Source organism: Vulpes vulpes, chromosome 6 (assembly GCF_048418805.1).
Source record: "Vulpes vulpes isolate BD-2025 chromosome 6, VulVul3, whole genome shotgun sequence".
Classification (NCBI taxonomy): domain Eukaryota; kingdom Metazoa; phylum Chordata; class Mammalia; order Carnivora; family Canidae; genus Vulpes; species Vulpes vulpes.
This window is the reverse complement of record NC_132785.1, coordinates 94,998,194-95,013,541: the sequence shown is the minus strand read 5'-3', so window position 1 is coordinate 95,013,541 and position 15,348 is coordinate 94,998,194. Positions and strand designations below refer to the sequence as shown.

The 15,348-nt window shown below is 34.0% G+C and overlaps 1 protein-coding gene across 5 annotated transcripts in view; it reads right to left on the bottom strand.

The window, feature by feature from the left end:
• Window positions 1–15,348, bottom strand: part of KIAA0586 (KIAA0586 ortholog) — a 109,454-nt gene that overhangs the window by 32,813 nt on the left and 61,293 nt on the right. For all 5 annotated transcript variants that reach the window (XM_026000602.2, XM_026000604.2, XM_072761653.1 and 2 more), the window contains exons 27-29: window positions 13,612–13,789; window positions 4,130–4,284; window positions 2,160–2,268 (exon numbers count right to left, since the gene is read on the bottom strand). In XM_026000602.2, coding sequence (XP_025856387.1) covers window positions 2,160–2,268; window positions 4,130–4,284; window positions 13,612–13,789 — 442 coding nt within the window. The remainder of the gene's footprint in view (window positions 1–2,159; window positions 2,269–4,129; window positions 4,285–13,611; window positions 13,790–15,348) is intronic.

Below are 15,348 nucleotides of genomic sequence, written 5' to 3'. Positions count from 1 at the left end.
CTTTCCCCTATAACAGTCATAATTTGGGGTTCAAGTATTCTTAGAAGTATTTGTCTCTCAAAAAAAGATGTGGTTTTGATTCCCTTGTGATAAGGTGAATTTCCTTCATATCTTCAAGGTCTCTATATAAGAGATAGGATTGAATTCCTTCAAGGTCACCCAAAGTCCTGAGAGCCCTCAAGGATTATTTTGGCACTCTAACTCTCCTATTCTCTGAAACATTTGGCAATGTCGTAGAGTTTCATCAGAGAAAAAAAATAAAGCCCACAAAATTTATGGGAAAAAAGTCATAACTGACTATATTTGCCAACGCAATCATATTCATTCAAAAAATATTCAGTATGGAGATATGTATCAATTATAGAGTGAAACACTTGGCTTCTATTTTAAAATGTTCTATTTATAACTCACTGAGTATTTATTTGTCTCAGTCAAAGCTGATATAGGTCTGCTCTCCGAACTTTTGTATTACATATTAAGTTAAATTAAAAAATATATATTAAGTCCAACTGTTCTAAACTCTTTCTAAATAAAACTTCCTTTAACTGGCCAACACCTTGGTTTCTTTTATTCTTCTTATGATTTCTATTGACTTATTATATGTTAATTAGATACTATTTAATGACATTGTACTTAATGACATTTTGTTGTAAGTCAACAAGAATTTAACTATTGCCATCTTGTGGCCAGACATTCATATATGTGGAACCGAAAACAATGTCACTCTCCTAAAGAGATAACTTTAAAATCTTACCAAATAAATTTTCCTATCAGCTGAGAAAAATGACCATTTTATTACATATAATATCCTCCCAAAAGAAAAAAATTATTAATAATTTTAAGAAATTACAATTTTTAAACCCAACTTAAATATAGTCTTTGACTATAAAATGGTAACAGTACTCAGTAGAAGGACATCAAGCAGTCCTGATATTATCTCAGAAATATTCATTTGATCATATCTATATAGTGTCATGATTAATTTTTAAATACTATAAGAATTTTACAGGTAAGTTTCCATGGGATTCTAAAATACAATATTAACACTACTGTATTATAGGTGGGTTGAAAAGGTGGTCAGGACAGCAAAGTTCTAAGAAGTTAGAGCAAGAGAGGAACAGAAAACAGAAAAGTAAAAACCTAAACATTACATGCCATAATTTTAATAATTATCTTGAGTAATTCCTCATTTAGGTCTTCCCTATAAAACTAAATGCAGAGTTACATTAGCAATTATATTGGCATTCAATAAATGAGATAAAAATCACAATTATAAAAGCAAAGAAAAACATTCTACTGCCCAAAACATTCCTAACACTTTTTCCTAGATTGTGGAAATAAAGTTTTAAAACAGAAGATACCTTAATTTCTACTGCCAAATTTCATAATTTAGGTTATATTAAATTTAAATGACTAAGAAGCAAGAAAGTAAATAAAGCACAAAGCCAACAGTCTTTCAGAAACAAAAGGCAACATCAAAATGTTGGGATGCTTATTGTAGAGATGAAGTTCAACCACACAACTTTGATAATCAAACAACAGTATAGAAAAGGTCATTCATATTAATAGAATTTAATATGAGAGTCCTTTGGTTTTTTTTACATTGTGCTTATTGGTTAACTTTACCCACACTAAATAGCCTTTACAAAGCACCTTTATAGCCATAGCTCCTGCCTTTATTCTATTATAATTTAAAACAGACAATTAGGACACAGATACAGACCTATCAGTAGATAAAAGGGCATTTAATTATACAAGAACCAAAAGGTAAGATTAAAGGAAAAACACTATGTGATGAACATTAAGGAAGGCACATGATGTAATGTGCACTGGGTGTTGTATTAGACTGATGAATCACTGACCTCTACCTCTGAAACCAATAATACGTTATATGTTAATTAAATTTAAATAAAATTTAAAAATAACAATAAAGGAAAAACACTACCTAAGAGTTTAAAAAATCCATTAGAAATAGTGTTTATTGGTAAAAAGAACACACATACAGTCAAATATGATACCAAATTCTTTATCCCAGTAGACTAAGAAAAAACAAAATACCTACAGACAAGAATAAGATGTATATAAAAATATTCTCATTTATACTTATTCAATATCAGGACAAGAATCAAACTATTACATTACAAGAAAACAAATCTTACCTTGTTGCTGTGAAAACGAAGTATCAGATTTATTTCTTACACGTATTAAACGACTTTGTGCTGGCTTATGTTCAACTTGCTTATGTTCTTGGTCATGTTTTTGTTGGTACTAAAGAATTTAAGACATAAGTCATTGCTTTTTAAGTTACTTTAAAGATTTTTGAGCAATAAAATTTAGATGTTTCTAAAATTTGAATACATATCTTCTAATTGCTAAATGCGTGATAGAGTACATATTACTAATGAAAAGATATTGGAAAAAAAAAAAAAAAGAAAAGATATTGGAAATAAAATCTTTAGAAGATTTGGGTAATATACAGATTTCAAATATTCAAATCATTTCTGTCTATTTTCACTAGAGAATTCAGAGCTCCTTATAAATCAAACTATTCTAGATACATATACATGATGGATTTAGACAGGATAAAAACTTAATTTGCTTGTAAGCTCTCCCACATAACCACTTTTACATAAAATGAAAATCTGCATAATGCACTGCAATTTTCAAAGAGCTTTTATATTTAGTAATATCATTTAATTCTCACAAGCATGAGTAGGTATTGTTACCCTCCTTTGCCTTTCAAGAAATGTATATTCCACCATAAGCCCCATCCCCTCTCTTCCTTACCTATAACTTAAAATAAACTTGAAATTGACCACAGTCACACATTCTTTTACAATCACACATCACAAATTGTGAAGCCATTTTCTTTCTTCCTTTTCCTGCCTTATGGGCCTAATTATGAATGAGTTCTGAAAACAGCTATCGGATATACTTTAACAGGAATTTAAAAAGCTATCTTTGGATTCTTATCAATGACTGGTTGATCCACAAGCTGAACTCAGGCAATCAGAGGCTCCTTGCTCTCTCCCTGTCTTTGGAATGTACGTTCCACCTACTATTTCCATACTAGAAGTAGTTTTAAGGACATAGTCTTAAGAGAGTAAGGTGTTATGAGACCTTCTAGACTTAATACCTGACTAAACCAAATTAAGGCTTCCATATAAATTTTTATTCTGGTGGGTGGGTACAGAGATCTACTTGTCTTACAGCTGCCTAAGACAAGTCTCCTAAGTAAGTTCCCTTGCTTATTAAACCTGCCACCACCAATCTGAAGTGGTCTGTGTCTTTATTTGGTCTCCTCTTGCTCTCCATGCATAGGAAGCCAGTTTTGAACTTTACCCAGGAAACTCCTGAGGTTGCAACCAGTAGTACCAACACCATACAATGCTATACAATTCCATGCAATAAACACTTAGGGAATAAATTAATCTACCATGAGAAATCCATTGCTATTACACAGATACAAAACTGTTTTGAATAATATGAACATTTCTTTACACATTGAAGAGTAATTAATCTATTTTTTTCAGTATACAAGATCACATGGGCCATTGGCCTAACTCAGTATGAAATTTCTTATCCATGTTAACAACCTTTACAAATTTTAATATAATAAATAATTCTTGAGTACCCACTATGCACAATTTACTGAGCCCAATATTGCATGGTGATCCAAAGTATAAATAATAACAGGGATCCCTGGGTGGCGCAGTGGTTTGGCGCCTGCCTTTGGCCCAGGGCACGATCCTGGAGACCCGGGATTGAATCCCACGTTGGGCTCCCGGTGCATGGAGCCTGCTTCTCCCTCTGCCTATGTCTCTGCCTCTCTCTCTCTCTCTGTGTGACTATCATAAATAAAAAAAAAATAACAGCTACCTAACTAGTGACAAGCACTTTATATATGTTATTTTTAATCTTTAAAATAAAGATGAGGATACCGAGGCTTAGAAAAAGCCTATATATTCAAGGTCACAGCTAGAATCCTAAGAGCTAATAAGATTCGTTATCCAGGTGTGAGTTAGTAAATAAAGGAAGCATGGCTCCAAAGACTATGCTCTTGACAGTACACCATGCTAAGACAATATTATTAGCATTCTCTGTTAAGTAAAGTACATTAATTTGGTACCTGATGAATATGTTCAGCTGCTCCTGATAATTTAACATCGTTTTCTTGTGCTGTCAGAAGTGTTGTGGGAAGAGCAAGGTTGGAATTTGGCTGAAACTCCAATTCTTCCAAACTCATTGGACCATGACTAGCACATGAATCTTCATAACCAGCACCTGTTATCAAATATATAAACAAAAAAAAGTTAAAATTAATTACTTATCTTAGAAAAAGAACAAGTAATTGACTAAAATTACCAATATTTCTCATTGCTGAATAAGAAGTAGCAATGTACTTTAACCAAAATAATCTGGTACCAAGTCTTCATTACAATTAAAACCAAAGCATGTAGAGGATGCAAAAAATACCTATGTTCCAACAACTCTATGGATTATTCTAAGGTTCCAATCAACAAGTCTTTCATGCAGTCTACACCAAATCCAACTCCTAAACTCCAACTCCTAAGATTTCACCTTACTTTTTCTATCAGTAAGAGCCAACACATAACTTTATGTCTAAAATGTAATGTGAAAGCAAGGGGCAATTTCCTAGCTAGAAAATGTTAGTATTGCTTAGCTTTATTCTGTAGATATTTTTCTTCAAGTGATCAAGTTCTTCTTTTTTTCATCCAAATGGCATCTCAATCAAATCAATAAAAAGAAGGCAATAAGAGCAGAGCTATCTATCTAATATCATGGTACATTTATATTGCACCTTATACTCCATACACTTTCACATACGTTGTCATTTAATTTAACTATTATAAACATTCTATAAAGTAGGCAGGTCAGATAGTTTTATAACTATCGTTTACTGACAAAGTTAAGGCTCAGGGAAGTTAACTATCCAAAAAGCAGAGGAATTAGAATCTTCATTTTCCAACTCCCAGTCATTTATTTTATATTCCTACTGAAATATTTCTAGGAAAATTTTGTTTTTCCTAATTAATGGTCACCTTTTAAATATATACCACAGTATATAAAATTTGTATATACTGTATATATACAAATATAGTATATCTCACTGTAGCCAATAGAAATAGATGTAGATCTGAAGCATTATACCTAAACAAATCATTTTAAATGAAATAATATTTTAAAGACATCATAGAGATCCCTGGGTGGCGCAGCGGTTTAGCGCCTGCCTTTGGCCCAGGGCGCGATCCTGGAGACCCGGGATCAAGTCCCACGTCGGGCTCCCGGTGCATGGAGCCTGCTTCTCCCTCTGCCTGTGTCTCTGCCTCTCTCTCTCTCTCTCTCTTTGTGTGACTATCATAAATAAATAAAAATAAAAATAAATAGCTTAAAGACATCATAAATATTTTCCATTTAAAGTCAGTGTATTTAAAAAAAGAAGTCATTGTAGGGGGTGCTTGCGTGGCTCAATTGGTTAAGCATCTACCTCTTAATTTTTGGCTCAGGTCATGATGTCAGGATTTTGAGACTGAGCCCTCTGTCAGGCTCCATGCTGGGTGTAGAGCCTACTTAAGATACTCTCTCTGGGGCACCTGGGCAGCTCAGTTGGCTAAGCATCTGGCCTTTGGCTTGGGTTATGGTCCCAAGGTCCTGGAATCAAGCCTCACATCAGGCTCCCTGCTCAGTGGAGAGCCTGCTTCTCCCTCTCCCTCTGCCTGCTGCTCCTCCTGCTTGTGCCCTCTCTCTCTTTCAAATAAATAAATAAAACCTTAAAAAATTTTTGATTCTCCCTCCCACCACTCCCTCTCTTAAAAAAAAGTCAGTGTATTGACAATATCTTAGGTATAACAAATAAATACCCTCTGTTCTTTTATGTTAATCTCTATTTTTAGGTGAGTTTTACATAAAATAAATTATATACCTTGAGTTTTAATTTTTATATTTCCAGATTCAATCTCTACAATTTCTCAAATTTTTATCACCTATTTTATTCTCATTTAATTATCTAGCATAATATCGTTAATAATGGTAATAATATGCATCTTTCAGATTAACTATTGTTCCAGGCCTTATATATTGGCTTCTTTATACTCTCATATATCCTATTCTATTCATATGTCACTTTTCCAAGATTTTCCTAAGACTGGCAAATGAATTAAGATAAAAAAATTAGCAAATATAATGTTAAAAGAGAAGATATTAAAAATTCTGTGCTGATCATAAGGTTACATATCTAGAAAAACCAAGATACTCTAGTGAGGAAATATAACTCTATGAGAATTAAGATAATTAAGTAATGTGACTGAATACTAGGTAAATATATAAAAATCATTGGTTTTTCTCTATATTATTCCAGTACACACCTAAAAATGGAAAAATAATCCTTTATGGACAGTGATTAAAACTTTAAAATAATTTAAAAATAAAATTAAGAAAAGAATAGAATCCACATGAATTATTAAAACATATTGATGTGAACAAACAAGATATGAATAGTAAGACATACTATAAAAATATTAATTCTTCCAATATTAATTAATAGTACAATTCCAATTAGGATTTTTTTTAAAGATTTTATTTATTCATGAGAGACTCAGGGAGAGAGAGATAGAGAGGCAGAGACACAGGCAGAGGGAGAAGCAGGCTCCATGCAGGGAGCCTTACGTGGGACTCAATCCCGGGTCATCAAGATCAGGCCCTGGGCTGAAGGTGGCGCTAAACCGCTAGCCACCCAGGCTGCCCTAGGACAATTTTTAATAAAAAAAAATAGTTTTAGAGTTTATATGGAATAAATGTCTGAAACCTGCCAACCAAAGTATGAAAAAATTTTTGAAGGGGAACCTTGCCCTGTCAGATAATAGAATGTGCCATAAAGACACAATAGTCTGATATGAGTAAGATTATAGAGAATCCAGAATACTTATAATAAAGAATCCAGAAAATACTCCTATATCTATGAGAATAGTATACAAATTGATATTTTATTTTTTATTTTTTTAAATATTTATTTATTTATTTATGATAGACATAGAGAGAGAGAGAGAGAGGCAGAGACACAGGAGGAAGGAGAAGCAGGCTCCATGCCAGGAGCCTGACGTGGGACTCGATCCCGGGACTCCAGGATTGCGCCCTGGGCCAAAGGGAGGTGCTAAACTGCTGAGCCACCCAGGGATCCCCCAAATTGATATTTTAATATCAATATTTTAATATTGATATTTTAATTCAGTGGGAAGGAAAACAGTTTATATATTAGTTGATGCTGGCCCAACTATTTCTGTGGAAGAAAATCATATTGGACTTTTACCTGACACAATTTGCAAAAGTAAATTCCACATAGACTTAAATATAAATATATACTAAATAATGAAGATCTTGCAAGAAAACCTAAGAGACTACAGGTATAAACTTGTGTTAGGAGAAACCTAATCAAGTCATAAAAACACATAAAGTATAAAAGAAATAACTATATAAAATTCTTTTAAGTATATGGCAAAGAAAGATTATAAATAATGTCAATGAATTCAGTTCAAATTTGGAAAAAGATATTTGCAATATAGATGATAGAAAACATCTAAAATATAGAAATTTTAAAAATAAAATAAATAAAAATAAAACATAGAAATAGTTCTTATAAAATTATAAGAAAAATTTAGAACCTTAACAGATGGGGAAAAAACTTAAAAGGTAATTCACAGAAGAGCAAATCCAAATGGGTAACAAACATAAGAAGACATATATACTTAAATGCAATCAGAGACGTGTAATTTCTACAGGATTTACTATGCAAAAACAAATGCAGGCAGGTAGGCATTATATGATATCAGCTTGTAAAATAACAGCGCACACACACATCATATGTATCTATCATGTATATTATACATGTGAGTATGTCCATGATCAAAAACAGGAAGATTACATGCCAGAATCTTAGTATGAGTTAGCTGGAGTAAGGCATAATATGAAATAGAAGAAAATGTGAGGACAAATGAATAGACAGAAGACACTCCAAAAAAATTGTTTATAGTTTAATGTATGATATAATCACATTTTGTTTTATGTGAAATTATATGTGGTTAATATATAAGTATAAAGAAAAAATTAATTAAAAAGACATGAAATAAATTTTGATAAATATCTAAATGTAGGGACGCCTGGGTGGCTCAGCAGTTGAGCATCTGCCTTCAGCTCAGGGGATGATCCCAGGATCCGGGATCAAGTCCCCGCATCAGGCTCCCTGCGAGAAGCCTCCTTCTCCCTCTGCCTGGGTCTCTGCCTCTCTCTCTGTCTCTCATGAATAAGTAAATCTTTAAAAATAAATAAACAAAAAGATCTAAATGTAAAAACCCAGAAAGTATATAATCAAATTTTTCCCCAAAGCATTCAAAAAGTAGCTTTCAACTCATATAACACCCTATCATTTAACATATATTTACTATGTCCTAGATGCTACAAACTGCTTGACAACAGGATAGGACAGTAAACAAGATAAAGTCCCTACTACCCTCAAGTGAGATTACAGATTAGTGTAACAAAAGCAACATTAGGCAGGCAACATTAGAGAACTATACAGAGAGCACATATGACAGGTATCTAACCTAGTGATAAAGGATCAGGAAAGAATTCCTTGACAGTCATGGTAACAATGCTAAATTTGCTCAACACAATAGTGTGACTTCTATAAAGTATGCTCATTGAATGTGGGAGTCTTGTCTGTATAATGTAACTTCACTCTTTGTAACTATTATATCATCCACATCAAATTCATAATAACTTGAAATCCATAACTTTACTCTTCTAGAGACTTATGCAATGAAAAAGGAACCTTAGACTTAGAAACTAAGACTTTTAGAGAAGACTAAATCCACTCAAAATTGCCAGTGCAAGCAGCAGCTTCAGGTTTGTCACAAAAATAGACTTCTCCATTTGTATGAAACCCAAAGGTGCCTAAAATTCTATGTGCTTAAAACTCCATTCATCCTTATGTCCTCCTAATTCTATCCTTTCTCCATATTCCCTCTTTCTTAGTGAATGGAAATTCCATCTATTGAACCATATGGATGGACTTTCTTTTGCTCCTCTCATTTTCAAACCAAGTCTTGTCCATTCTCCTCCTTGTCTTTCCAATCCCCCTTTTTACATTTCCTCATTGTAGCATAATAATGGTTCACCAGCTTTTCTGTAACACCTGTTACCTGTCCAATCAGGCTCCTTGCCTCCAGTCTTAATCCTTTCCAATCTACTCATCACGCTGTACACCTTAGATGATCTCGCTAAATAAAAGGCAAAGATGATCATATCAGGCATTTACTTACAACCCTTAATGAATCTGAGAATATCACAAAACATTCAGAATTGACAGAAATTCAAGACTGAATTTTCCATGGATATAAATATAAAATAAGATTGGCATTATCTTCCGTTTGGCATATAAATGGATCCCTATCATGTTAGAGTAAATTCAAAAACTATTTCATATATTATCCAGGACTTTTTAGGACCTAGTTTCTGCTAACTACTCCAATCTTATTGCATCCTAAGCTCTAGCTCATTGATTAAGTACTTATATCTCCCTAGTTAAGTCTTGCTATTTTTTTACTTTTTCCCCTTGTTTCATTGCATATTCAGCCTGCAAGGTCTCTCCTCATTTACTACATGGCAAACATCTATTCATCTTGGAGAATCCATTTCAAATAAGCCTCCTCTAATGTATGAAGTCTTTTTTGATTGCTCTCTGCAGGTACAAGTGACCTGTACCCCATCCTACAACTAGAATAATTTACTGCATGTTTGTGTCCTCTTGTTTATTACTTCTACTAGAGAAAAAATCCATTATGGATAAGGCCTTAATAGGTTTTATATTCCTAGTCCTTAGAGTATACTTAGAGCATAGCAAACAGTCAAAAAATATTTTCTAAATCAATAAGTAACTGTACAAACTGGAACATGCTCCACCATTAAGATTCAATTTCATATCGACTTGTAGGAAACCTTCCCGGAGCCCACATGTGTAGGTACAGTCCTCCCCTGCACTCCCACAGCAGTCTGCATTGTACTAATCGCACAGTATTATATTACCTTTTTTGTATTTCTCCTACAGTAGTTTGTAAACTTCCTTGAGAGCAGATGTCTAGCGTCTCTGTATCTTAAGTCCCTAACATTGTACTAATATAATATAGTACCAGATACATAATAGGTACTCAATATAAGTTTTCTGAATATATGAGAGCTATAATTCAAAGTGTATTCTAGAGTCCTCACAATTCATTCAAAAATACCAGTTTACATATTACGATTCTTAAGACAACTCTTCAAAGCTAATTTTGCATCTTTTTGTTATTCAACCCAAACTGAGTGCCTCAGGATTAGGAAGGGTGCTAGGGAAATATAGGTTGCAAATAGGATACTTACTGACAATGAACAGAGGTGGGAAGATGCAAGGTAAGAGGTGATGAGCCTCTATAGATAGTTATTAAAAAATCAATATAGGGCACCTGGGTGGCTCAGTCAGTTAAGTATCCAACTCTTGATTTTGGCTCAGGTCATGATCTCAGGGTCGTGGGATCGAGTCCTGCATCAATCTCTATGCTGAGCATGAAGCCTACTTAAGATTCTCTCTCTCCCTCTAATCTCTGTCCCTCCCCCGCACTCTGTCTCTAACAACAACAACAAAATCAATATAAAAGGCATGAAATTAGCCACCAGCAGAAATAATGACACATGGTATTAGTTCTCTAGGGCATAGTCTTTTTAGGTAACTGTGAATAGTTTCCATTTCTCTTAAATACATGTCAGAAGGCATTTTTACATACTCTGAGTATTATTAAAGAGAACACCACTCACTATATGCTAAGTAAGCACTGTGCTGACTACTTTATATGCATTGTCATTTACTAATCCTAATAACCTTAAACGGTGGACACTATTTGTGATAACCAGCCTCCAAGATGGCTCCCCGAATCCTGTCTCGTGGTATTCACACCTTTCTGTAGTCCTCTACAGTATTTTTCCAGGATTGGTCTGTGTTACTGATAGGATGTGGCATAAACAATTGCATGTCACTTCTGATATTAAATTATAAAAGACATTGAGGTTTCCATCCTGATTGCTTACTTTCTCTAAGATCATCTTTGTGGGAAGCCAGCTGCTGTCATGGGCAGTTCTAAAAAAGGTTCTTTGTAGTGAGGAATGAGGCCTTCTGCCAGCAGCCATGTTGAGTGAGCCTGGAAAAAAAGATCCTCCAACCCTGGTGGAAGCCTTAAGATGACCTCAGCCCCAGAAAACAAGCTCAAGGGGGATCCTGAGAATTACCTAGCTAAGCCACAACCATATTTGTGACTTTCAGAATTGTGTGAGATAATAAATGTTTGCTGTCTTTGGCTGCTAAATTGTGGGGTAATCTGTTAAATAGCAATGGATAACTAATACACTAATATTATCCCTACTTGATAGATGAAGAAGCTTGGGCTAAGAGATATTAAATTACTTGCTTCAAAGTACACAGAGCTGAAATGCAAACTAATATCTGAAACTTCAAAAGCCCAAATTCTTAGCCATACTCTGCTATATGCCTGACCTTGTGTTATGCCACATAACTTATTATTTTTTCCTGTTAAATAAATACCTAAAATGTGCTTACTATTACAAATACACTGTACTGTAGGCAATATGCTAGGTGCTACCAGAGGGATAGGGAGGGACTAAATAGGATATAACTTTATGTATTTTATTCTATAATAATCTAACAAGTACCTAGTTTTTCTCAAGTACCTTACAGCTCTGAAGTGATCTGTAGGAGCCACCTAGTGTTCATTCTGTTTAACTGCAATCTGCATAGTTAGCTATAAACAAATATAAGCAAAGGATAAAGAAAGAGAGGCAAGGGGGCATCCCGGGTGGCTCAGCGGTTTAGCCCCACCTTCAGCCCAGGGCATGATCCTGGAGACCAGGACTGAGTCCCACGTCAGGCTCCCTGCATGGAGCCTGCTTCTCGCTCTGCCTGTGTCTCTGCCTCTCTCTCTCTCTGTGTCTCTCATGAATAAATTTAAAAAAAAAAAATCTTTAAAAAAAACCCTGTAAAACATTTAATTCTATCTCCATGTGCACAAAACGAGAAATAACTCCAATCTTACATTTATTCTCCTGGAAAATTTAGTCTTGAATTTCTCTCAATTCTGAAAGATAAAAGGTGTTTGCTCAATATGAAATGGAGATTTTAAACATTGCATGCCAATGTTTTCCTAACTTTATGCATTCCCTTTTCTGATTTCTGGAAAATTTGCATAACTCCAGAAGTTCTTCTCACTTAAGAGAATCCAGCAATAGGCATGGAAAAAAATCAGTAAATGACAATATATTTGATCCTCATTAATTTGCTGATTCCATATTTATAAATTCATCTACTCAATAAAATTTATTTCTAACTCCAAAATCAATAGTCACAGTGCTTTTGTGGTCATTCACAGACATGTGCAGACCAGCAAAAAACTTTTGCCTCACCCAACTTACATTTTACCAGCTGAGGCTGAACAAAGTGATGCTGTTTTCTTATTTCAGCTCTTATAACTGTAAACAAGGGTCCTTTTCGCTGTATATTTACTGTCTGTTCACATTTAAAAATGCTTTTTGTTGGTGATCTGTGGTTTCCAGGGGCTCCCAGTCACAGTGCTGAAGGGCTATCTGGTTTCCTAAGTGCACAAAGGTATGACGGGCCTCAGAGAGAAAATCTTGGATTTGATAAGCTTTGTTCAGGCACAAGCTACAGTATTGTGAACCCGGATCTCAAGGTTAATGCATCAACAATATATATTATAATAAGATCTCTTTACACATAACACAGGTTATATATCAATCAGTGGACAAAGATGTTATCCTCAGAGGCTTGCAGGAACCAGGCCTGTATTTTCCCCTCAGAGCAATGGGTCAGTATTTACTAATCCAGTGTTCCTGGTGACTCCATGGAACATAACTACCAGAGATAATGAAAATCAACTGTATGTGCTAGTGATCAGTATTCTCTCTTCTATTCTTATTTCCAAAGTGTTATAGCAGAGAGTCTGCTAATAAGATTCTAAAATAGCCACAAATGCACTGAGCGCTGTGTCAGAAATTTTTACAATGTGAAGAATGAATTTCTACAGTATTATCTCATTTAACCTAGTCCCAAACAAGATATGTTCTGTCACAGTTTTGGTGTTCTAAATTATATTTTTCTAATACAAGTAAAATAAATACATCACTATTAAAAAAAATTAAGTGTATGTATGCATATTACCAAAATTATCCCATGCATCACCCAACAGGGTTCACATACTTATACTGATACCTGAATCATGTTTGGTAAAATATTGGTATATAGGCCACAAAAAAAAGTCATTACTAAACTTTTCAATAATGAAGACCCTTTTTAATAAAGAAATTTTGCCTCCACCTAAAAATCACTATTTTCTTAACTCAGATGAGGATCATGACCACAATTATTATACAAGACAGAATATAGCATTCAGCATGGAAACAGTACAAAGAAAGTGTGATGGGAGTCAAGTGCATTCTAATAAATGATACATAAAGAAGCAATGTGTTGGTGCATACCTGTAACTGTGTCAAATTGCTGAGATAGTGGTTTAGGAGCACATTTTTGACCCAAAGACCCCACATTAGTGGCAGGTGGCTGCACAGAGACAGAACGTCCCAGGAAGATGTTCTCTGCTGCTGCTGTCAGCCCAGGCCTTTGTCCTTCACTAAGCTCACCTGCACTGTTTTCCAAGTCCTATGGAAGGCAGAAACAATTGCTAAAAACACCATATTAAATTCAAGTCAAAACAGCAAAAATTAGTCAAATACCATGATCCATGACACTTGGCTACTTGAAAGATATTTTAGAAAGTACTTATTATGATGCCACACTCACACTACTGAAAGTCTTAAAAAGTTAGTTCAATCAGGCATCTAGCAATTGGCTTTGTTACTAATGTTTTATGAAGATAAGTAACCATTATCTATTTTTCCAACTCCAAATTCAATAGCAAAACATCTAAGAAAAATTTTATGATTTAAACTAAATGCTGGCACACATTACATATGATTCATACAGCCTCAAATAAAAATAACAGAAAATTTATCTTTCATTCTCCATTAATAAAAACTGCCTGAACTTGGCTAGAGTGAACTTTATAGTTAAACAAGTATGATGAGGAAAATATACCTTACGTGACATAAACATTACCCCTATCCAAATAACTACATTTTTATAAGTATATAAGTGGAAGAAGACTACTTTCACCATATTTAATAAAGCTTTTTTACCTGGGAAAGTATACAAGTACAAATATATTTCTTTATCAAATATACAAAATCTAAAAACTAAAAAGAAAATTATGATTTCTATTTTCTTTCTGTATTAAAAATTATATATCTGATCACTACCACATTTTGTGACTTAGAAATATTGAGTTTACTAATCCAGAACTGAATAAAAATTCTATTATCTGAACGTTCTCATGTTTCTCATTTAAATGGGGTTTAATTTCAACGAAGTGTTTTTACTAGGGTATATGAAGAAATCACTGCTGAAACATCTTTGATGGCTCTGTTGAACTACAAAATAAAATCCAACTTCTTAGCTCAACATTCAAGATTTTCTAAAATTTCCCCAAATTCTTGTGTACTTCTATCTCCTCTAAGTCCCTAGTCTGACTTTTCTTTAGGAATGTTAATTACTTTAATAGCTTTTAAATAGAAAAAGATTGTTTTGCAATTAAAATAAAACCTTTGGAGACTCTTAAGTTCAGAATGATGGCAGATACATTTTCCCTAGAAATTAATTAGGAATATTTCACAGTGCTTCTATTACTCTGCCACCACTATATAAAATGTTGTGCAATAAATAGTACCTTCTCTATTGTGAATCAATTTTCCAGGGTACTTGTAATTGTTGAGCTATTTAACACCTTAATATGCTATGACTCTATTGAAGCCTTAGCTTGCCTACTCACAAAATGTTCTCATACTCATAAGGATCATTGATCTTGGTAACAACCCAGACTGCAGACACTGGTACTATATGTCTGGCATATACTAGAAATTCAGGAAATGGTTGTGAAAGAAAGAATGAATGAATGATCCTCACAAATCATTTAAAAGGGCTTCAGTTTTTCTCAACTGTAGATCAAAAGGGCTGGAACAGATGGCCTAAATTCCTTTCAACTGTAAAACTCTAAAGTTTGCACTTCAGGTTAAAGTCACTAAAAGGTTGACCCCTGAATAAGTTGAAGAATTAGCATGCTTTCACTAAAAGTAGGAATATTTTGTTATTTTTCCTGTATTTAG